Source organism: Nicrophorus vespilloides, unplaced genomic scaffold (assembly GCF_001412225.1).
Source record: "Nicrophorus vespilloides isolate i.1.1-1 unplaced genomic scaffold, Nicve_v1.0, whole genome shotgun sequence".
Taxonomy (NCBI): domain Eukaryota; kingdom Metazoa; phylum Arthropoda; class Insecta; order Coleoptera; family Silphidae; genus Nicrophorus; species Nicrophorus vespilloides.
The window spans coordinates 24,919-46,808 of NW_017096864.1; the positions used below are offsets into that span (position 1 = coordinate 24,919).

Genomic DNA, 21,890 nt, shown 5'->3' on the forward strand with positions numbered 1-21,890 from the left:
TGTAAAAATAATAAATATTTAAAAACAATTTTCTTTTTCAATACTACAATTTCATGTAACATTTATCTTACAAAATACAACGTTAATTCGGATTTTCTTCAATATTTAGCCGCCACTAGTCGCCTCATTGTATATAGCAGGGGTGTCCAACAAATCGATCGCGATGTCTATACTAAATAATTATGTTATTTCTTACGTAGGTTACGTCGTTACAATCGGTCAGTCACCTCGCACATATTTTTATGGATGTAACAACCGATCTCAATATTTTCTTGGATGTCATTGCCCCTCTCACAATTAGGCTATAAAAACAAGTCGATTGCGACACATTTTTAAGATGGCATGGTATAGAGCAGGGATGGCCAGTCTTTTTGCAGCAAGAGCCGCACCTAAACTTTTTGGTATAATTTTAAAAAAATCTCAATCATAATATAAAATATATATAATATTTGTGTTTTGTTGTCAACTAGCCACAAGATTCTTGAAGAGCCGCAGTTTGGCAACCCCTGGTATATAGCATGAAATATAGCAACGTGGTATCAGTTAATATACTGGACTTCTTACCAATTTTTTTTTTCACTTTTATTATACATTCACAACCTGCCAACATACCAATTATTATAGTCATATAGATGTTTTAGAACAATGGCCAAGGAATTATTAACAACTCTCTCAACAAGTTTCTTGTTGCTTCTGGGATTACAGTAATTGCAAGTATAGAAGAATGGGGGCAGTGTTCCAAAGAAGTCCATGCGCCTATTGGGAAATAATTACTTAATCACAGGAAAACATACCAAACCTTTGACTCACAAATGGTCTTTAAATAATTAAGAACCCTTGTAGAATATATTTATTTGGGAACTGAAGAGCAGGCACATTTTAAGGAAAATTTAATTGAAATTATACCCAGCAATTTGAAGTTTGTCCTTACCAAATATTGTGATAAATAGTTTAGAAAGGAGTTTGCAAACTGATTTGAATTATACAGTTGTGTCCACTTTACTGAATGATACTAAATGTGTCAGAGAATCACGGATTAAGAGAAGGGAACAAGAATAGCAAGATAATATTGAAGATTTGAGAGCAGATTATAATTATTAAAAAGCATAATATTGAATTATTTAGATCATTAAAGATATATAAAAAAATTAAACGAAGTTTAATATTAAAGTAAATGGCTTTATTTTTCCAATAATATTATTGGTTTATTATATTCATTCTATTGTAAGATGTTTGACGTTGATATAAATCTCTCTGGTCCTATATCTACCCCTTTCAGGTTTAAGAGCCACCACAAATTTTTGTTGATTTTTCGGAATTGAACCAGTGACCTTTCGTATCAGATTTTCGTGATACAGGCAAATTCAAAAATAAATTTATTCACAAACATAATTATTGACCCTTTTACAAATTTGCAAGGGTACAAGCATTTATCTTATTACAAATCTTTCAACATAATTGTTATGGGTTTGCATCAGTTTATATATCTTACACTTTTAATAATGCAATAAAGATAATTGCTGAAGCAATTATTTACATTTGAAGTGTTTAGGATACTTAAGATTAAAAATTTTAAACTATGGTTATATATACAACTATTTCTATATTAGAGGGAAAAGCTGTGAAAAACCCTTCTTTGTATGCCATCCTTTTGTGGCCTGTTCCGGTCGCCGACGTTCTTCCACGAATCGTTGTCTGCAGATACATTTTGGCAATGCATTTTGGACATTCCATATTGTTGGCCGGGTGTGGTCCCCCGCAGTTTGCACATGTTGCGAGTATATCGCGGGATTTGGTGCACGTGTGCGTTTCGTGCGCTCCAGCACATTTGAGACATTTGAACGGTAGTCTGCAATTTAATTGTTTTTCACTTAGAAAACTATTTCACATCCATGAGTACGTGATAACCTTTTTTAAATTGTGCGTTCGGTTGAGACCGGGCACTTAAGTATGTTTAGCTCGGGGGTGAGAGAAACACGTCCGCTCTGCTCCACTGCTCAGGGGTGAACTCCAACACAGGCGACCATAGCCACACGGCTACGGCCGCCCTATGTTTGACGTTGTTTTTACGCTTCTTTTATAACCTAGTGGAAATGGAAACATGTAAACAATAATATTGTCAATAAAAAGATATATATCTTTGCATCCGATCTGCATTCTACATTCATATTGTGCAAAAAGAGCTAAACATAGCAAACAATGTAGTAGCTCTAGATTCGAATATTTGAAAAAAAAAAAAACTAATAAAAATAGGTACAGGCGTCCCTGAATTGACGCGGTTTTATAAATAAAAAATCATCCGGAAAAAATTACATTAATAATGAAGTAGAACTTCTAAATATTCCAAGCGATGAAGATGAGTTAATGACAATAAAAAAGAAAAGGTTGTTTGTTTTAAATAGCGATGGTGAGACCGAATAAAATTTACTCTTGTTTTCTGAAATCTTATCATTATTTTATAAAATAAATATGTATTTCTAAAATTTATAATTAATTAGTAATTAAGAGGGAAAAAGCGCTCAATAATATACATATTATCGAGACCGTAAATACCGAAATATAATACAACATATTTTAAAAAATCAACGTTTATTTAGAATAAGATGATATTTTGTACAATGTCTAAGAGCTATCATTGATAATAATACATGACGTAAGATGACGACAGTATTGTTATTGAAAATATGGTTGCATATGGTGAGGAGAGCATGCGCAAGTGACGCTCAGCGAGGAGCAAAATATTAGAAGAAAAACAAAATGGTTTCCATTTAGATTATGAATGTGTTTTTATGGGGGAAATTGGAGGGAATTCGGGAGTTTTGTGCCGGATTTTTTTTTGTTCTGCATCGGAGGACGTCGCCGGATGGACGAATGCTAAGTTTCAGGTAATTTTGGTTCTGGAATGAACAGTGATGTGTGCAGTTCAGTACGTGTTTGAGTGAGTGTATGTATATATGTATGGATATGCGTGCGAGTATGTGCGTGTGCATGTGTACGAGTGTGTGTGGTGCGAATCAAAACAAAACGACGCTCACCAACAATAACATTGCCAAAAGAATTGAACACAAATAAACGAGACCGGAAAACAGAATGGTTCCAGCGATTGTTATACCTCTTTTATCATTCTCGATCTGTGGTTTGTTGCAGTTGGCCGAGGTTATGAGCGCTTCGCGCTTGCCGTGGGGTAGCATGAAGTCGTGCACCTCTTGATAGTTTTGGTGGCAGTGGAAGCCAGAGGAGGCTGCAACAGAAATAAGATGTCATCGGCACGGCTTCGGAGGCGGCTGCCGGTGAACCTTTTTATGATCAACTTTTGGGGAAAACGCAGCTCGCTAGTTTAGCAAACCGTCGTTTGGCCGCATTATGAAGGAGATGGTAGGAGGCTGTTGCGTGTGTTCTGATGACAGAGGCTGGCCCGAAAACCCCTTAGTATATTGCGATGGACAATCTTGCACAGTTGCAGTGCACCAAGGTAATTGGCACTTTATCGTTTATCGCATTTCCATGTCAACGCTTCTTTTTCCTATTGGATGAATACATATATAATACTTCTTGGGTTATGTTGCACCAATTTAAGGTTAGCAATTTTCATAGCTTTTATAAGAATCTATCAATTGAAAACTAAAATCAATCAACAAAAGAAAATTTTATTTTAATTTTAAAAATTAATAAATTAAAATGTGAATAATGAATGAATAACAAATTAGTTTTATATTCTGTTGACACTATTCCAGTATTTTTTAGTCTAGAAAAGTTTTAAATTCAATTTATATAATGTTAACTTTTGTTAAGATAACTTTTAAAACATTTTTTTGTTTCAACGTATGAATTAATTATTATTAATTAATACGTCACTAAATTGCGCTAAACTAATTCCCTATATAAATTTTAAATAAAATATTTTCAATAAGATTGTGCGCGTTTATAAATGATGTGACTTAATACCAGCTTTCTTAAAATTAGAAAGATATATATGAGAATTTCTAACTTGTAATTATAAAATCACGTTGCGTGTTAATGATAAAAAATAATAAGTATTTTGTTTAAATTTTGAGATTTGTATATTGAGTCTTTTCTTCTAAGAAGTTTAAATCATTTGTTCAGAAATGTGGAAGTGAAATAGTGTCACTAAAAATAATAATAAAATATATGTGTACCTATAATAAAATAATATATAAAATCATAAACTAATAAAAAAAATATAAATGTTTTTATTAGTATATGGTTTAAGTATTTGTAACTGTTTACATATATTTTTTCCGTATTTTTTTCTCTGAATACTTGTTTTTTGGTAAAATTTGTTGTATACTCTGTATAAAATTGAAAATCGTGTTTTGTTCACCGTTCAGTAAAATGAAGTGCCACTATGGCTCACAGGTAAAAAGTATTTTAATGACCCTCCTTTTTATATTGCTACTAAAATAAACTACCTCTAGTTTTCCCCTCTGATCTTTGCGCACCTGGGTTGCAGATTTGGTCCATTCTTCAACCATTTTCCTTTCTTATACCTTAGTTTCGCACGTGATCCCTTCCACATAAGAACTTGCGCGTATTGTCATATTTCATGAAGGAAAGAGGGAAGGGAAGAGAAAAATACTACTAACTCCTGGCACTTTTTTACAGCTTGTTATGGTATAGTGACTGTGCCGACTGGTCCATGGTATTGCCGTAAATGCGAGAGTCAGGAGAGATCCGTGAAAGTAGTGAGTCTTATTTTTGCCCTCCCCGGCGATAATGAAATAAAAAGTATATAGTTTTGTTTCTACTGTTTGTGGTGTTCTTTTTAGAAATGCGAATTGTGTCCGAGCAAATACGGTGCTCTGAAGCGAACGGACAACTCAGGATGGGCTCACGTCGTTTGTGCTTTGTATATCCCGGAGGTCCGGTTTGGGAATGTAACTACTATGGAACCGATTCAATTGCAGTTGATACCCCAGGAGAGATTCACTAAAGTCTGTTATATTTGCGAAGAAAACGGGAAGCCGTCTAATGCTAGCATCGGTGCCTGCATGCAGTGTAACAAATCCGGCTGTAAACAACAGTTCCATGTCACTTGTGCCCAGAGCTTAGGGCTCTTATGCGAGGAAGCTGGAAACTTTCTTGACAACGTGAAATATTGCGGATATTGCCAACACCATTACGGAAAATTGGTAAACTATTAAATGTTCTCGACAAAGACAAGAGAGAATAATTGAATTTCTTCTTATAGAAAAAAGGAGGGAATGTGAAGACTATTCCGCCATACAAGCCCGTGTCTTCAGAGAATCCTCAATCGGATTCTAGTTCTGAGAAAGAGCAAGATTCAAAATTAGGCAGTAATAGTACTTCATTGGGAAAACGTAAATCGTCCTCATCTTCAAACAGTAAGACTGTTAGTTCGAAAGTGAGCAATGCAAATGTAAAATCATCAGTGAGTGCTGGTTACTACCAAAAGTCTGTAGCAAATCAAAAAGGGAATTCTGATAAAGCTGCAAGCAAAAACAATTCTAATATTAAGAACAGTAATAACAGCATTAATAGTGCCAAAAGTGTTATAAGTGATGATAGTGTAAGTGCAACTGACAATACTGCAAATGAAGTTACAAAGAAATTGGAAATAGACATACAAACACATATTGAAACTAGTAAGGATTCTAAAAGCAAGAAACGCAAAGCAAATTCTAGAACCCCAACCCCAAATATTGTGAATGAAGCCAGCAATAGTGCAATAGCTGATAACACTGCCATTAAAAAAGAAGTAGGTGAAGACAAGGCTAAAAAGGTAATTGAATTAAGATAAACAATATTTTGTTAATCCGCATCAGCATTTAAATTAATGAATTCTAGGCGAAAACTGAATCAAGTTCACCACATTCCGCCTCATCACTACCGTCTAGTACTGCCACCGTTGTTTCACCGCCAACAGTCCTCACACCTACAACAGATACCATTTCTGCCACATCCCCAGCTGTAGCCACTAACCAATATCAGCAATCAATTATTCAATCCACAACCACCCATCAGTCCATTAATTCTGTTGTGGTGTCAGTTCCATTGCAAAATACGCAACTGAGTCCTAGATCTCACAGTAATCAATCACAACCAATTAAACCAACGTCCATACCATCAACTGCCAATCCACCAGAAGATATTTCAACCAATACTAGAACAAGTCTAGTAACCAGCGACGTTTCTAATCCAGCAACAGAAGAAAATATGATCACGTCTGATATGAGCGGTGGTCCTCTGAAAATTTCATTTGAAAAACAATCGAGTTTAACAACTCCGCCGGTTCTTCAGGTAGAACTTGAAGACGTTATGGCCAATCAAAGTGTTGACGTGCCCATTAAAAGATCGCGGTAAGTTAGACCATTTATCGTGTAAAGTTTACATTACTGATATTTTTTTTCATTGAAGGTCACAATCGACCGATAAAATAGAAAAACATACGCGGGCTAAGAAGAAAAGTTCAAACGGTGTTGTTAATTCTTTAAGCGGTTTGCCGGCGTCTTCTTTAACGAAGAGGTCGAGTAGAAGTCAGCACAACACGCCGCCTCCGCCACCACCACCGACACAGGCAGCAGCAGCGATGCTTTCCTCAGCGGCAGCAGCAGTGGCAACGACGTCGGCGCCGACGAGTTTTGCGGGGACTTTGCAACAGCAGCAACAGCAACCTCCGGCCCAGCAGCCGCAGCAACTGCCGACGCAGATTAAAGAATCCCCGCCGAGTTCGCCGAGCTCGGAAAGTTTGGGTGCGCCGCCGAGCGTGGGCCGGAAGAAGGGACGGAAGAGTGCGCCTGCTTCAGTCTCCGGCTCTAGCAGTAAAGATACTAAAGATAATATAAAATTATTCCAAAACGGCGTTAATGCACCCCATATGTTAGGTAATCAACTGAACCTGAACTCGAATATGGCTCAGAAAATGACGGATCACCTCAACTCGGAACTGGAGGCGCACTCAATTTACTCCAGCGAGAACAACAATTCAAATTTGATCGGTCCGCAACTTCACCACAGGGTCATTGCGAATGTAAGTTTATTGTTTTACATGTAAAAAACCGTTTTGTAATTTTTGCTTTAGGCGAGGTCGAGTAGTACAGGTGGATCGAGCACCGCAAGCGGCGGCAGCGGGTTATCGTCGATGCTCAGTGGTAATGGTGGCGCTATTCCACAAACTTTAGACCAACTTTTAGAGCGCCAGTGGGAACAAGGGTCCCAATTCCTAATGGAACAAGCTCAACATTTTGATATTGCTTCCTTACTTTCTTGTTTACATCAATTAAGAGCTGAAAATTTAAGGTTGGAAGAGCATGTCAGTTCCCTATTACAGCGTAGGGATCATCTGCTGGCCGTCAACGCGCGTCTCGCCATACCACTGACCGGACCACCTGCCGCCCCACAAACATCTCATCCGCATACCGTGAATAACATACACCCTGCAGTGGCCTCTACCCACGCCGACACCTCGCGAGGACGGAACTCCGGCGGTAGTTATGGTAGTGGCCCCATGGAAAACGGAATTTCAGATCAGGGTTATCCGCCCCATCCCCATCGAAGTCCTGCGGGAAGTTCGCAGTCGCAATCTTCGACTCCAAACATCAGGTAAACTAACCTATGCTAATTATCTTTTTTATATATATATTAAAACAATGCTGAGATTGTTTATAGACAATCTTCAAATTACAACAACATACGACAAGGCTCGACGTCGGACACGACCGTTCGAGCCGCCTCACGAGGCGGCGGAGCAGGCTCCGCCTACTCTCACTACTCTCAGGCTGCCGCTCCCAATTCGAACAATCAACAGCAACAGGTACAAATTAACCACGTTCTTCCATGTGTTTAATTTACGCTTGTTGCTTTTCTTTCTGTTTTAACTACTTCTGTTGCTTTCATTTGGCTCTGTTTTAAAATATTATTTATTTATATTTTATTTTCTTATTTACCAAAGTTTTTTTTTCTTTTCATTTTTTCGTTTCACATTTAGATGTACAGATGAATAAACCCTTACCTTTCATCAATCAGTAATAGAGGACTTCAGTGCATAACATTAATAGTGTATGTGTGCGTGTTAAGAAAACATTTGTATGAACTATATTGCAGATTGTCATAAGAAGGGAATCTGAGCAACCACAAAACAGTAATCACCATAACACCAGTAGCAATAATGGAAACGGAAGCACCAGTAGCACTAACGCAACAAACAGGCCACCAAGCTGAAACTATTTGGAAATGGTGGAGGAAGAGGATCTGGTTCTCAGCATCGAAAAAGTGCGCCCGCGCTTTGCCAAATAACGTTGAGAGAACATACTAGTCCTATTATTTAAAATTCAAGAGAAATATGTATGAAAATGAGAAAAACAGTACAAACAAATTTAAGACTTGATAAATAAGATAATGCAAGTAAGGACAAAGTTGTGTTAAATATCCTATGTAAATAATTTAGTTTTGTAATTTTATTTAAGTTGTATTTAGGCCTTCATATAATCATTTCTTTGGCAATATTATCAATACCATTCATTATTTTGTTGCAATGAAACTCGTTAAGTATTGATGATATATGCTGGGTGATTTTTAATACGAAGAACATTTCGTACATCTATATGGTGATATTTTTTAAAAACCAAATTAAAATATTGAGCGTAATTTAATGTAATTTTAAGTTAATTTGCTGTTTTAAATTTATGTTTGATTGGAGTACAAAAAATATTAAAAAATAGATACAATTGAACTAATTATTTCTTAATTTGTTAATGACAATGTAAAGTTTCTTATGTTTTTTTTCTTTAGTACAAATTTTTATTTTGTTTATAAGGAAAATTGTATATTTGTGAATATGTGAAAGAAATGAGATAAATGAAAGGGAGAAGGCACCATGTCTTCTCAACATGCGAATAAAATAATTAAAGAAAAAATAGTGTATAGGTTTTTGATCTCAGGGAATTTTTAGATTCTGTTCATATTAAATAGCTTATTGAAATGTTAACAGTTTGATTGAATCGTTTTTATTATATAATTATTACGTTTAGCACAATTGAACTGTTAATTAATTTAAAGAGAAAAAACAATATAATGTTAATTGAATATGCAGTATGTGTTCGATTTAACCAAACTAAACTTAGTTTTAGCCAGTAAATGCAGGAGCCATAACTATTTTATTCTATTGTAAATAACAAAAGCATTTCCTTTCAAATCACTATTTCTTTTTTTCGTTTATTTTCATTATTTCGTTATTTCATAAGTAATTTAAGATTCTTTAGAAACAAAAAAAATCTATATTAAATTTAAGGTGCTATTTCACTTCTTTAATCATTTTTATTTAAACAAAATGCGGTTAAGAATTATTAAATAAAAAAGTAAGAAAATTAAAAATATATAACAACACCTTTTTATATTACAAAACAATAAAAAAAACAATACTGCAAACATGTAAATAAAATAGTCTCATAGGTTTAGCTAATATAAAATGGTAACACCAGATGGCAAAAAATCACACAGATTAAAAACAAGACAAAAGTATATAGTATAAATAAATATATATATTTTTGGGATTTTTTGTACTTTTATAATAAATAAATGAACTGAAAATGAAAAAAAAAAATATAATGAAATTATGTTTAATATATGTTTATAATACTTATTTCTTTCTTTTGAGATAAATTCCTTTAAAGGCGAATGGTGTGTTTTTCACGTTGAATGCAGTGTAAAATATGCAGACGATCACTTAAGTTTCTTATCTTTTTTGTAATATAAATTTGTAGTAAACAAATATACGAGATGTTTTTATTAATTTTCCTTGTATTTCAATGATATCTGTTTTGATTTATTTCTAGAAAATTTCCTAGAATGTATAGTACATATATTTTCAAGTTTTTCTTTCGAATTTCTAAACTTGCTTGGTGTTCGAAGTTTGGAGGTAGTAGGAAATACTCCAATTGTTTCCAATTCCGTATATTTAACGTAGTACAAGATAATCAGCAAATAGAACCAGTCTATATTAATTTTACTGTGTATTGGATTTCTTGTCTTACAGAGAGTCGAACCGTAAACCGAAATTAACCGGAATTTTTAACTATACCGTAACTGTAAAATTGCAAAAGAACGAAATTTTTATTACGGTTAATTTCGGTTCAATTTTTTTTTTCATTAAATTAATTCATAATAGTTTTCTTTCATGTACGCTCTTTGATGATAGTGTGCCGGTGCTAGTGTTTTGGTCGGTATATTGAGAATAGACTATATAAACTAACAATGTATAGAGACATCGATGAAGTCTCTTTAAATACTCCGATTTTTTTTAAATAAAAAAATATATAATAAACAAAACCATCAAGGCCGAATTCGTAGGAACGCTTAATCATCAATATAAATAAAGCCTCAATCACCACCAATCAATCACCGACTAAAAAAAGAAAATTTGAAGAAGAAAGGGCAAGCACAAGTCTTGCCCAACTAACAGAACACACTCAAATGAAGTGATTAAAAAGGATATTACTGTAAACATGTCAGAAGAAACATTACAAAGTACATGTGTTGAAATAGTCACTAATTAAGGTTTATTTTTTTTGTATTTTCAATTTTATAATTGAAAACAATAGTAAGGGAATTTGGTAAATAAAATTAAATCAAAATTTAATATTGGACTCGATTTTAAATTTTAACTAACCAATTTAAATTGTTTTTTTTTCGATTTTAAATTTTAACTTCAACTTGAACCGAAGTTTTTAGACGAACCGAAATCGAATCTGGAACGAAAAACATTTACTTGGATAGTAACCGTAAACCGGAACGAAATTAATTTCGGTTCTATTCTCTGCTTACAAAGTATACCTACAAAGTACCTATGCATGTTAAAATATATTATTTTATACATTACAGATCTTTATTAATCGATGTGGAATATTGCGCTATTAATTATGATTATTGTATAAATCTACATTTACATGTGTTGTTTTTTGACGTCAACTAATGAGTTAAACTTTTTACCATTAAGTAAATTTTCTAAATAACTAAATAAAAGAAAAACAGTTTGGTGGATTTATTTCGCTTATCTCAGGATATTTTTCCTTCAACATTGTTATAAATGATCAATTCTTCATCAACCGTCCTTAAAGATGAGATTTGTTTATTTTTTGAATAAAAATATTATTTTATTTTCAAGTATAAAAATATAGTATAATTTAAAAATGTTATTGTAGAAATTTTAAAAATAAAAGATACTGTCGGAATTTTGAAACAGTCGGGATTTTGATATAGTCGGGATTTTAACACAGTCAGGATTTTGGTTGTCGGGATTTAGATTTCCACCGGTAAAATAAGATTTATACAGATCATCTTGAGATTGGATTTTAATAATTTTAATGTGTTTACGTTTTTTATTTACTTATTATATTTTTTTTTATAATCTATTTAACACTTTTCTAATAAAATATTATTTTTTTAATTTATTTGAAGCACAGCTGGAAGTCGCGATAAATATACTTAACGATGGAAAAAAGAAAATTAATGCACTCACCGTGCATTGTAAAATGTTCATGGTTCCTCATGATTTATGTTAGTCATAAAGTGCGCCCTTGAATGACTGTCCGGTGGGTGCGATTAATAATTTAAGGGCGAACTGCAACCGCTCACCCTCGAGTCCACCTTTGCACCGGAAACGAAACTATATTTATCGGCGGTGAATTATTAATAAACGAAACTGAGGGGTCATTTGGGTTACCAACTCTCACTCTACGCTTGTAATAACCCTTAGACAATATCGGTGGCAACGAGACTTATTATATGTGAGTTTATTTGTATAATTTCAATTAATACAAAATTTTTTGAAATGAAAAGTGTGATTTTGACTTTTAATATCTGCATATTATCAATGAAAAAATATCCAAATGATATTAATATCTAAGATAGGTAAGCTATATAAAATGTGTTCGAGAAACTATGCGTGAAACTCCAATTTAGAAATTTGCTGTCCTCAAGGGAAAATAACGGGAGGCTAACATATATAAATATTTGGGAGTGCAGCTGAGTAAAACGTAGATTGACCTAGAAACATCACATACAAGCGAAAAGGGAACAACTTCAAATTCAGTTAAGAAAACTATAATGTTACGTGAAGATAGCAACTTTTGAAACAAAACAATTATACAGATAATCCAGCCGAAGGAGAATGAAAATATATAGGGCTAATGTAAGAAATAGATTCGAAAAATTCAGAAGAGTGTGTAGCTTCTTGGCAACAGCTAACATCGATACAAACTATTTGACCACTAAGATATAATTAAATATGTATTGTTACATAATCAAGTAACATTTGTCGATTTCCAATGAAAGTCAACAGGGATCAACATTCCGAGTAAAATAAAACGAATTATGTAAATTAACTGAGTGCTTAGATTGAATATTTCAGATTTACATGTAAGATATTTGCAAAGTTTCAGTCATTCTGAGAATTAAAACTATACCATTTTCAGACAATAGATTTAGTAAAAGCAGATTAATTTATCTGAAATAAATTATGGGTAACACTGACATTTTGCAATGTACAATCAGGTGCATTTAACTTCATTTCTTTTTGAGATCGATTAAATAATTCTCCTAGTTAAAAAATGTCGCAATCTTCAAAAGTTTTTAGTTAATAATATTTAATTGATGATTGTGAAATTCAAGTTAACACATTAAAGCAGCGGTCACCAACCTTTTGGACTTCGCGGACCACTAAACTTAAAATTTTGTGCGACAATTGCAAAATTGAAAAGATATTCAAAACAATGTATTATAAATTGATACAAATTTAATTCTTAATTAATGTTATTATTGTCATTTCGATGTTGTTATTTATTTTTAAATTCCGAATGTATCAAAATACATAGTTTGTATTTTTTTTCTCTATTAACAATAACCATTATAATAGTATTGGGTGGACGCCACAAATATTCTTCTCCGAATATGGAATTCAACTGCAAATATATAGGCATGCACATTGGTAATATACCGTATTTGTCATTTAAATAATATAGTATTAAAGATTTTATTTTTATATCGATCCTCAATTGCCTATTAATTATGAAGAGAAATGATTAAGTAATTATTAAAGTTTTTTTTTTAATTTATTTGTATGTTTGCGGTGCGGCGTCCAGCTGTGTGCCCCAATTTATCTGTAGTTTATATAAATTAATAGAGAATCCGGAGGGGAAGTGTGTGCGGCCCTCTCATCATCCCTTCGGGCGGATTTAGGGTTGCATTAAATAAGCCCCATTCAAGTTTTCACGCCTAGGTTTGAAGAGGGGGATTTAAATAAAACTAAAACTCGTTCATCGCTTGCAGTCCTCTCCTGCTTCCCTTTCACTTCATATAATGCAAACAACAACTAAATGATATTATAATGTAGTTGGAAAAATATAAAGTTTAATCGTATTTCGGGGATACACTCGCTTGAGTAATAAAGGACGATATCATCGTCCAGATAACAATTCCTTTTCAATTTCGGTTTATTTACTTATTCGAACCGAGGGGTCGCCGAGGGATTATTTTAAAACAAGTGCATGCAACTGGGAGGGATGTAGATTTATATCGAAAATCGCTAAAGCTCGCGTCTACAACCATTGTCTGCTATTTTATTTTATTATCTATAATACGTGTACAATTTTAATGAATATATTATAAATATAAGAAAATACTCAAGAAATATTTTCTGTTATAGAAGTTATTTCGTTCGTAAAGGCTATTCGAAACCTGAAACTATTAAAGTGTGCTGCCAAAAAGTTTGAAAAATACTGCTATAATAATTAATAAATAGAGGCAATGAGTGAGGTCTAAAACTCTTTGTATATATATTGTTTTGTACAATACATATTTGTTATGTTAATAATAATGTTTATTGCATCAGTCGTACAAAAAAAAACATATACACAAATAAAAAGAACAAAATAAATATATATAATTTCCAAAAACGTCAACTGATACAAAGGGCTATTGACCATAAGTCTTTATGCCCGTTGTTATGTTATTAATGTACAGCATAATGAGCATTTCGCTTAACAAGCAAAATTAATTGTAAGAAAAATGACTCGCTTAACGAGCGACGTTTCGCATAACGAGTGACGATGAGAAGAGAAGTCCCGGATTGCGCGCCTTCTACATCATTTTTAAAACTTGTGTACCAAGTTATACATTTTTTTTCTGACAAGTAACGCATTATCGTAATTTTAGTTTATATGGAAAAACGTGTTTCACTATACGAGTAAAAATCCGGAAATATGTATGTATATAATATCCGGAAATGTAAAATAAAAAAATAATAGAAGATGAGTACAAAATGTACTATAGTGAAGCCGGACTATGTTTTCATGCATTTGATTAAAACGTTATCAATCTCATATCAACAACAATTTTTCGTGAAGAAAAACATTGGCTTTAGAAATTAAGAATCCATCAGTCAAATTTTTGTTAATACTTAAGATTTTGCATGATATTTTTATTTAAGAATTTTGAAAAAAGTTCTAATAACAAAATATAAAAGAATATTAACGTGGATTTACGAAGAACTACAATATGAGTTTGTCAATTTATATTTTTATTTTGTATTTTTTTGCTTGTTGTAAGATAAAACAAAATAAATGTAAATTATAAACAAAAAAGCCATCGTTCATTCTTGGGCTCTACGTCAAATGAGTGTTGTGGCAAAAAAAGTAATAAAAGTATTATTTATGAATTTTGCTAAAACTACAATATGAATTAACACACTTCTAAATTTTGTATTGATTTTTTGCGTTATATTTATATTTAGTGTAATTAATTATAGGATGCTGGTCGTACCAAGATCGATCTAACAGTTGACCAGATGTAATTATTTATATAAATTCAATGTCTTAAAACGAAATAAATGATAGGCGATAGTATAGATAGAAATTACGAAGTACGGTTGAAAATCACTAACATAAGTCGTAGCAAAAAAATGGAAGTTTCACCAAAAAGAATCGTAATTTTTAGAAAGAATTTGATGAACACTTATTATAGGGGTATTTTTGTTCTAAAAAAAATCTATTTGTACTATCGGTCGGTCAGTCCAGTTACTCATGGTTCCCTAAATATGTGTTCAACAAAGATAATCTTAAAAAAGGCTATTCTCTACAAAAAAGTTGCCGACCTCTCGCTTAGTAGTATAACTAATTTTATAAATATCTATGAAACTAAAAGTAAACAAATGAAAAGCTTTTTTGCAAAGTGAAAAAACAGATGAGATAATTTTCCAGAAAGGTGACCTTGGTGAAATGGTGATGAAGAAAAAAAAATTGTTAAAAGGTTATTCAAGTTTATTCGTAATGAGAGAAATATTCAATTTTGTTGTTTCTACGTCGCATGGCGTACATTTTCGGTTCGATATCCGACGCGGATATTCGCTGGGAACCTGAACAAGTGCAACCAATGGGATGCGCCCTTCGCATACAACCGACGCCACGTCGCGACGCTGTATTTTCAGACGTCGGCACGGGATGCGTGGGAATGCGAACACTTGCACGCATCCCACCACCCACGCTCAAAGTCCTCATCCCAACCCAAATCCCCTCAAGCTATACATTATTTACACTGAGTAATAATGTACAATTTTTCATTTGCTTTGTCCACTAAATGTATTATAATTTTATTGTATTTATTAGAATTTATGTACAAAGATTCAACAAATTTATTAAAGAAAATATCACATATTCAAAGTTAATCAAATAATGCACCAAAAAATAATAGCAATAATAAATAAATAATTATAAATGTATTTACACTTTTACTCCGAACTAATTTGACAGCAAATTGTTACTTCGGCATTATTTATTTGTAAATTTAAGTACCGATATCATTGCTGAAACTCGTTATAACCTTAATGGTTATCTGCGACAATTAACACTTACAGTATACATACAATAAATAAATTTGACTAGAATAATTGACAAATGAAAAGAGTTCGGCGTCGACTAGACTTGTTATATAGCGTTTATCACTGGTACGGAATTTAATCTTGCAAGGTGAATGTGACAGATGGTGAATTGCTGGGTTGACTTCCTGAACAGTTCTTGCCGGACCTCGGATCCTCGGGAGTCCAAACTTTGGCAAACATTATTCCATTCGGATTGGGTTCCTTGTCCCTGGACCACGAGAGTGAATGTGCCGTGTAGCTTCCTCCGCTTCCTGCAAAATGAATATTTGATTGAGATTGGGAATGACACGCATAACATACCGGATCGGCTCCAGCTGCATTGCATAACGAATGCGACAGGAACAGAGGGACATGGTCATGGACAGGGGATGAAATCTACCACTCGAACGAACGCCTGCCCCTTAGGACCCTTTACATATGCCCAGTGTGTAATCAATCTTAAATGCGGTGTCTATTATTACATTGTGTACGCGCTATCTGCACCCACTTCACGCCGATCATTAAATGCATTATATTGCTGTTTATTGCCCCAGCATAATGAAGAGCTTTTTGTAATATACCACTGAGATAACGGCGATTACGAGCCCAGATAATATGGGTATTACGCGTTTCGATATACTCCATCAAGTATACAACAGAAAAAGAAATGACATTTCAATACTACATTTAAATATCATCGTACTTGAAATTGACAAGAAGCAAATTACTAAATAAATAGATGGCACTTTGGCCGAGAATAAGGACATTACAAATTTTTAAATAAATAATAATTAAATTTTAATTTACTAATAAACATAATTAACTATTTATTGAAATTACTTAATAAATTGATACATTTACTATGTAAGTTAATTATCTCAATTATAATTAAAACGTATAATTTGCTTTATTCATATTTTTTTTCCTATTAAAATAAACGAATAATATGTTTTAGTTCTTATATATCGCAATTTATATTATTGTAATATGTTGGCTATTTTTTTTATTTCACTAAATAAAGTCAAACTTGTATTGATTTTTAATTAATTGTTTGAAATTATGGAAATTATACATCTTTTTAAGCGAGCAATTCATATTTCTCCTTTTTATCAATATCTATGTTTTGTGTATAATAAAAATATAATTATATTAAAAACATGAAAATATATATACAATATTCTGTTTACCAAGGTTATCAACCGTTATGTATTATTTTACTTAAACCGAGATAATTGTATCAAAATATAGACACATCGAACTGATATTTTCTTATAATTCATAATATCAACAATGGCAGTTCATTTCTTAATATTCAGCTAATTCACATATTCCTCAATAGTATCAGGAGATTGTGACAAATATTTATAGTACCTCGCGTAACGAGTATAATTTTTTCCAGAATTTTTCGGGTAACGCAAAACCCTCGTTAAGCGATATATTTTTTTCCCATATATATTAATGTCAAATATGATAATGCGTTCCTGAAGAGAAATCCAGAAATATGTATAATATTTATTAAAAGAAAATTATATATATATATATATATATATATATATAAATTGTTAAGGAGCATGAATCATTTTCTTCTATTACAAAATAAACTAACGTTGAATTCAATGTGAAGAAAATCGAAATAATTAGTTAATTATTATATTTATGATAAAAACCTAATTCTTCTCTTATTTTATCCTCTTATGAGACAGTCATTTTACGGCTTTTTTTCGGGAACATTTTTGCAAGGGTTGATAAACTTTGAAAAAAAAATTATAATCAATATGTCTGAACACAAGTTTGGAATATGATGTGGCAGTTGCAAAATCCGGGAATTCTCCTCGTCACTCGCTATGCGAAATGTCACTCGCGATTTTTTTTAATATATCATATACAGTGGAAACTCGCTTAACGAGCATAATCTGTTTCAGATTGTTACTCGTATTGTGAAACAATTTTCCCTATATACACTAATGTAATATACGATAATGCGTTCCGTTTTGAGAGTCATTTTTCTTACAATTTATTTTGCTCGTTCGACGAAAAGCTCGTTATGGGAGGTGCTCGTTAAGCGAGGTTCTATTGTACAATGTATTTTTTACAATTTGTGATGCTTGTTATGCGAATTAATCTTTAAGCAAGGTTCCACTGTATGTCGAAACCACGAAATAGGACCAACTTAGTATTTACGTTTAAAGAAAACGGATATAAACCAGTTAAAAAATATTTTTTTTTATTTAAAATTTCAGTAGTAACTCGGCGGTAATTTGTTTCGAAATTTGTATCGAATATAAGAATAATGTAATGATAAAAAAATTAAAAAAATCGCGTCCACCAATATTATGTATTGGGTTTCATTGAAAATAATTATCTTTGCATGGTATAATTATCTTTGTAAGTCAAACTTGTATTGATTTTTAATTAAGTGTTTGAAATTATGGAAATTATACATCTTTTTAAGCGAGCAATTCATATTTCTCCTTTTTATCAATATCTATGTTTTGTGTATATTAAAAATATAATTATATTAAAAACATGAAAATATATATACAATATATATTCTGTTTACCAAGGTTATCAACCGTTATGTATTATTTTACTTAAACCGAAATAACTGTATCAAAATATAGAGTTTTTATAAATATTATTGTATGAATTTAAAATTTGTAATGTAATAAGTAATTTAATGTAATGTATTAAGAAAATATTTTTCTGGTATATAAATTATTAAATATCGATAAAGAACTACTACTGTTTTGTTTGTATTGAGAGAGAGAATATTGAGAGCGGAAGGGGAACTATGATTTCTATATTTTATATTGAATGGGGGTTGAAAGTAAATAATAACAATAAAGTGAGCACCTGCTTAAAGTAGGAAGAGCAAGGGCAAATTGTGTGTTGGCCCCCCATTAGAAGTTATTAGCACGTGTTTATTTGAAGCAACCCCTTGGTTTGTTGGATTTTTTTCCAATTGCAGCTGAAATAATAGGGAAGAAGAAATTCGAGTTCGAGAACGTACCTCTGAGTATGATCTTCTTGGGTTCATCCCTCTGCAGATTTCGATTGATCCCGTTAAAGCAGTCCGTATTTGAGTTCCGATCACTTCTCACTAGTTCGCTGAGGAAGTTAATGTAGCCGATGGCCAATTTCAAGGTGTCCACTTTTGAAAGTCGCTTCTCGTACGGAAGCGTCGGAATGTGTGCTCTTAACCCTTCGAATGCGTCGTTAATGCTCTGCATCCTCTTCCTCTCCCTCAAGTTTGCCGCTTGCCGCTGCTGAATTTGTTGTTGAGGGCATTTGTTACGTCTCCGATATCTGTGAATTCGATTACTACCAAATACGATTAATTTACGTTGCTTTTCGTCGCACATTCATCACTTACTCTTTGGAACTGGAGCTGTTTTCTTGATCACTGTTGTAGGAATAGCTGGAGCCTATTGAATCGCTGCTATTCTCATCGTACAAGAACAAATCACCACTGTTCGTAGATCCTGTCGTTGATCCTCCTCCACTATTTCCGTTGCTGTTACCCAGAAACGATCCTGTCTCGAAAAAGAACTGCCTGTTGACAATATCCAAATCGATATTTTCCATGCTAAACATCTTCGGTCCGGATTAGAACATTGTGAGACACGTGCAACCTTTGATTTTGTTGTTCTTCGGTGTGTTGCATACACGTGTCGGGGGTGCACGTGTGTGGTAACGAGAGGCACGCGACCCGTTTGTCTGATTCGATAATACTGAGATAATACGGCTGCAGTGAAAGGCTGATGATGATTTTCAGTTGGGGGCGTTTGTAATTGTGTCGGCTCCGCCCTCGACGATGTCGCAACGACCCTCCAGACAACCAATAGCTAGCTGTCATCGATTTTAATTCCGGAAACCAACCACCCCCGAGCCGTATTATCGACAGGGACACAAACACCCTCCGTGCGCAGAGAATCTAGACCGCGTGCGGTAAACACACATCGAACTGATATTTTCTTTTAATTCACAATATCAACAATGGCAGTTTATTTCTTATCATTCAGCTAATTCACATATTCCTCAATAGTATCAAGAGGTTGTGACAAATATTTATAGTACCTCGCGTAACGAGTATAATTTTTTCCAGAATTTTACGGGTAATCCAAAACTCTCGTTCCTGAAGAGAAAATATGTATAATGTTTATTAAAAGAAAATTATATATATATTTATATTGTTAAGGAGCATGAATCATTTTTTTCTATTGAATAATGAACTAACGTGGAATTCAATGTGAAGAAAATCGTAATAATTAGTTAATTATTATATTTATTATAAATACCTAATTCTTTTTTTATCCTCTTATGAGACAGTCATCTTGCGGCCTTTTTTTTTCGGGGACATTTTTGCAAGGGTTGTTAAACTTTGAAAAAAATTATAATCAATATGTCCGAACACAAGTTTGGAATATGATGTGGCACGTGCAAAATCCGGGAATTCTCTTCGTCACTCGCTATGCGAAATGTCACTCGCGATTTTTTTAAATATTTCATATTCAGGGGAACCTCGCTTAACGAGCATAATCTGTTCCAGAATTTCCGGATTGTTACTCGTATAGTGAAACAATTATATACACTAATGTAATATACGATAATGCGTTCCATATTGAGAGTCATTTTTCGTACAATTTATTTTGCTTGTTCGGCGAAAAGCTCGTTATGGGAGGTTTTACAATTTGTGATGCTCGTTATGCGCTCGATAAGCGCGGTTCCACTGTACATCGAAACCACGAAATGGGCCCAACTTAGTATTTACGTTTAAAGAAAACGGAAATAAAACCAGTTAAAAAATAAATGTTTTTATTTCAAATTTCAGTAGTAACTCGGCGGTAATTTCTTTCGAAATTTGTATCGAATATAAGAATAATGTAATGATAAAAAAAATAAAAAATCGCGTCCACCAATATTATGTATTGGGAAAATAATTGTCTTTGAATGGCACACCGTTTGAAAATCACTGCAGCAGTATTTTATGCATATTTTTTTAATTACTTGTTACTTTAAATATATATCTGTAAGATAGACACAAAATGGGTTCTCTATGATATTCCAAATCGCAAAAGGCGATGGGTTTACATTCCATTATATTTAATATGAAAACAATTGTTGTTTTTGGGCTCTCTGAGGAGTGCTGCGTTTTTTATGGAGGTGTGTATGATTTAGGATCATCACTGGGTGTTGGTTGGGTGTATTCTATTTTTCTCTTCGCGTATGATTATTAGTTCATTGCAATGTTCGTATTATTGATTATTTTTTAAATTATGTTTACTGATAATATATTTTTTACTTGTATTGTAACTTTGCAATAAACAATATTATTATAGATCATTGCGAGAAAAGTTTTTAATTAGACTCCTTAAGCTATACATCTCAGCTCTTCCAAACTTATTGCAAATTTGAACACTTGAAGATTTGGCTAATATTTTTGAACGTCTGAATTATCTAGATTATAATATAGAGATCTAATTTAACAGATTTTACTATATCATAAAAGTGATATTCTACACTCGTATTGAGTTAAGAATGTAAAAAAGAAGTGTATAGTAAAAAAATTACCGAAAAATGAACAAATAAACAAATATTGCATGTAGAATATTCGTTTATAGTTATTTCAGACAAATTACGGTTTATACACTTGTTATATGCAGAAAATCTCTGCATCCGTGGAGACTTGCAGAATCTACTAACTCTACTGGTCCTGTAATTTAGAAGAAATAAATATATTCGAGCCTCAAACCATAAACTAATTTATTTGCCAAAATAATGTTTTTTTTTAATTCTTTTAGATTATCCAGGCAGAGAGACCCAAATGGCAAGAAAAATGGCACAGGTCGGAGAAAGGATCCTGGACTCGACGTCTAATACCACAAGTGTTACAGATAGCTTAGAAGGAAACACGAGGTAGAGGCAAAATTGGGAATCTTGCTAGAGCCGGAAAATTTTGTCATCAAAATGCTGAAGAGTGCAGAGCTGGAATATTGTAGCAGCA

General features: G+C 33.0%; 2 protein-coding genes and 1 long non-coding RNA gene across 4 annotated transcripts; 1 reads left to right on the forward strand and 2 right to left on the reverse strand.

Annotated features, from left to right (window-relative positions):
- Positions 1–1,211: 1,211 nt before the first annotated feature.
- Positions 1,212–3,188, reverse strand: LOC108558338. Its single transcript, XR_001890894.1, has 3 exons — positions 3,113–3,188; positions 1,909–2,084; positions 1,212–1,849 (listed from the first exon to the last, which is right to left on the reverse strand). It is a non-coding gene; the product is annotated as an uncharacterized LOC108558338 (long non-coding RNA).
- Positions 3,189–3,346: 158 nt separating this feature from the next.
- LOC108558337 (protein AF-10) lies at positions 3,347–8,618 on the forward strand. Of its 2 annotated transcripts, XM_017915230.1 has the most exons (10): positions 3,347–3,472; positions 4,624–4,703; positions 4,788–5,150; positions 5,210–5,761; positions 5,827–6,338; positions 6,397–6,800; positions 6,864–7,009; positions 7,061–7,581; positions 7,648–7,792; positions 8,083–8,618. In XM_017915230.1, exons 1-10 carry the CDS (start codon positions 3,364–3,366, stop codon positions 8,197–8,199), a joined length of 2,949 nt encoding a protein of 982 aa, XP_017770719.1. In that variant the 5' UTR covers positions 3,347–3,363; the 3' UTR covers positions 8,200–8,618. The 2 variants fall into 2 exon arrangements, with proteins under 2 accessions (XP_017770719.1, XP_017770718.1); XM_017915229.1 differs by having other exon boundaries at positions 6,397–7,009.
- A 7,234-nt stretch (positions 8,619–15,852) lies between these two features.
- Positions 15,853–19,747, reverse strand: LOC108558335 (pancreas transcription factor 1 subunit alpha). Its single transcript, XM_017915221.1, has 3 exons — positions 19,260–19,747; positions 18,897–19,207; positions 15,853–16,158 (listed from the first exon to the last, which is right to left on the reverse strand). The coding sequence occupies exons 1-3, from the start codon at positions 19,478–19,480 to the stop codon at positions 15,983–15,985; spliced, it is 708 nt and encodes a 235-aa protein (XP_017770710.1). The 5' UTR covers positions 19,481–19,747; the 3' UTR covers positions 15,853–15,982.
- Between the last annotated feature and the right edge of the window lie 2,143 nt (positions 19,748–21,890).

Coding starts and splice junctions, on each gene's coding strand:
- LOC108558337 (XM_017915229.1), top strand. CDS start 3,364: ATGAAGGAGATGGTAGGAGGCTGTTGCGTGTGTTCTGATGACAGAGGC. Junction 3,473..4,623: donor CACAGTTGCAGTGCACCAAG/GTAATTGGCACT, acceptor ACTTTTTTACAG/CTTGTTATGGTATAGTGACT. Junction 6,339..6,396: donor GTGCCCATTAAAAGATCGCG/GTAAGTTAGACC, acceptor TTTTCATTGAAG/GTCACAATCGACCGATAAAA.
- LOC108558335 (XM_017915221.1), bottom strand. CDS start 19,480: ATGTTTAGCATGGAAAATATCGATTTGGATATTGTCAACAGGCAGTTC. Junction 19,208..19,259: donor AACAGCTCCAGTTCCAAAGA/GTAAGTGATGAA, acceptor CGTATTTGGTAG/TAATCGAATTCACAGATATC. Junction 16,159..18,896: donor CAAGAAGATCATACTCAGAG/GTACGTTCTCGA, acceptor TTCATTTTGCAG/GAAGCGGAGGAAGCTACACG.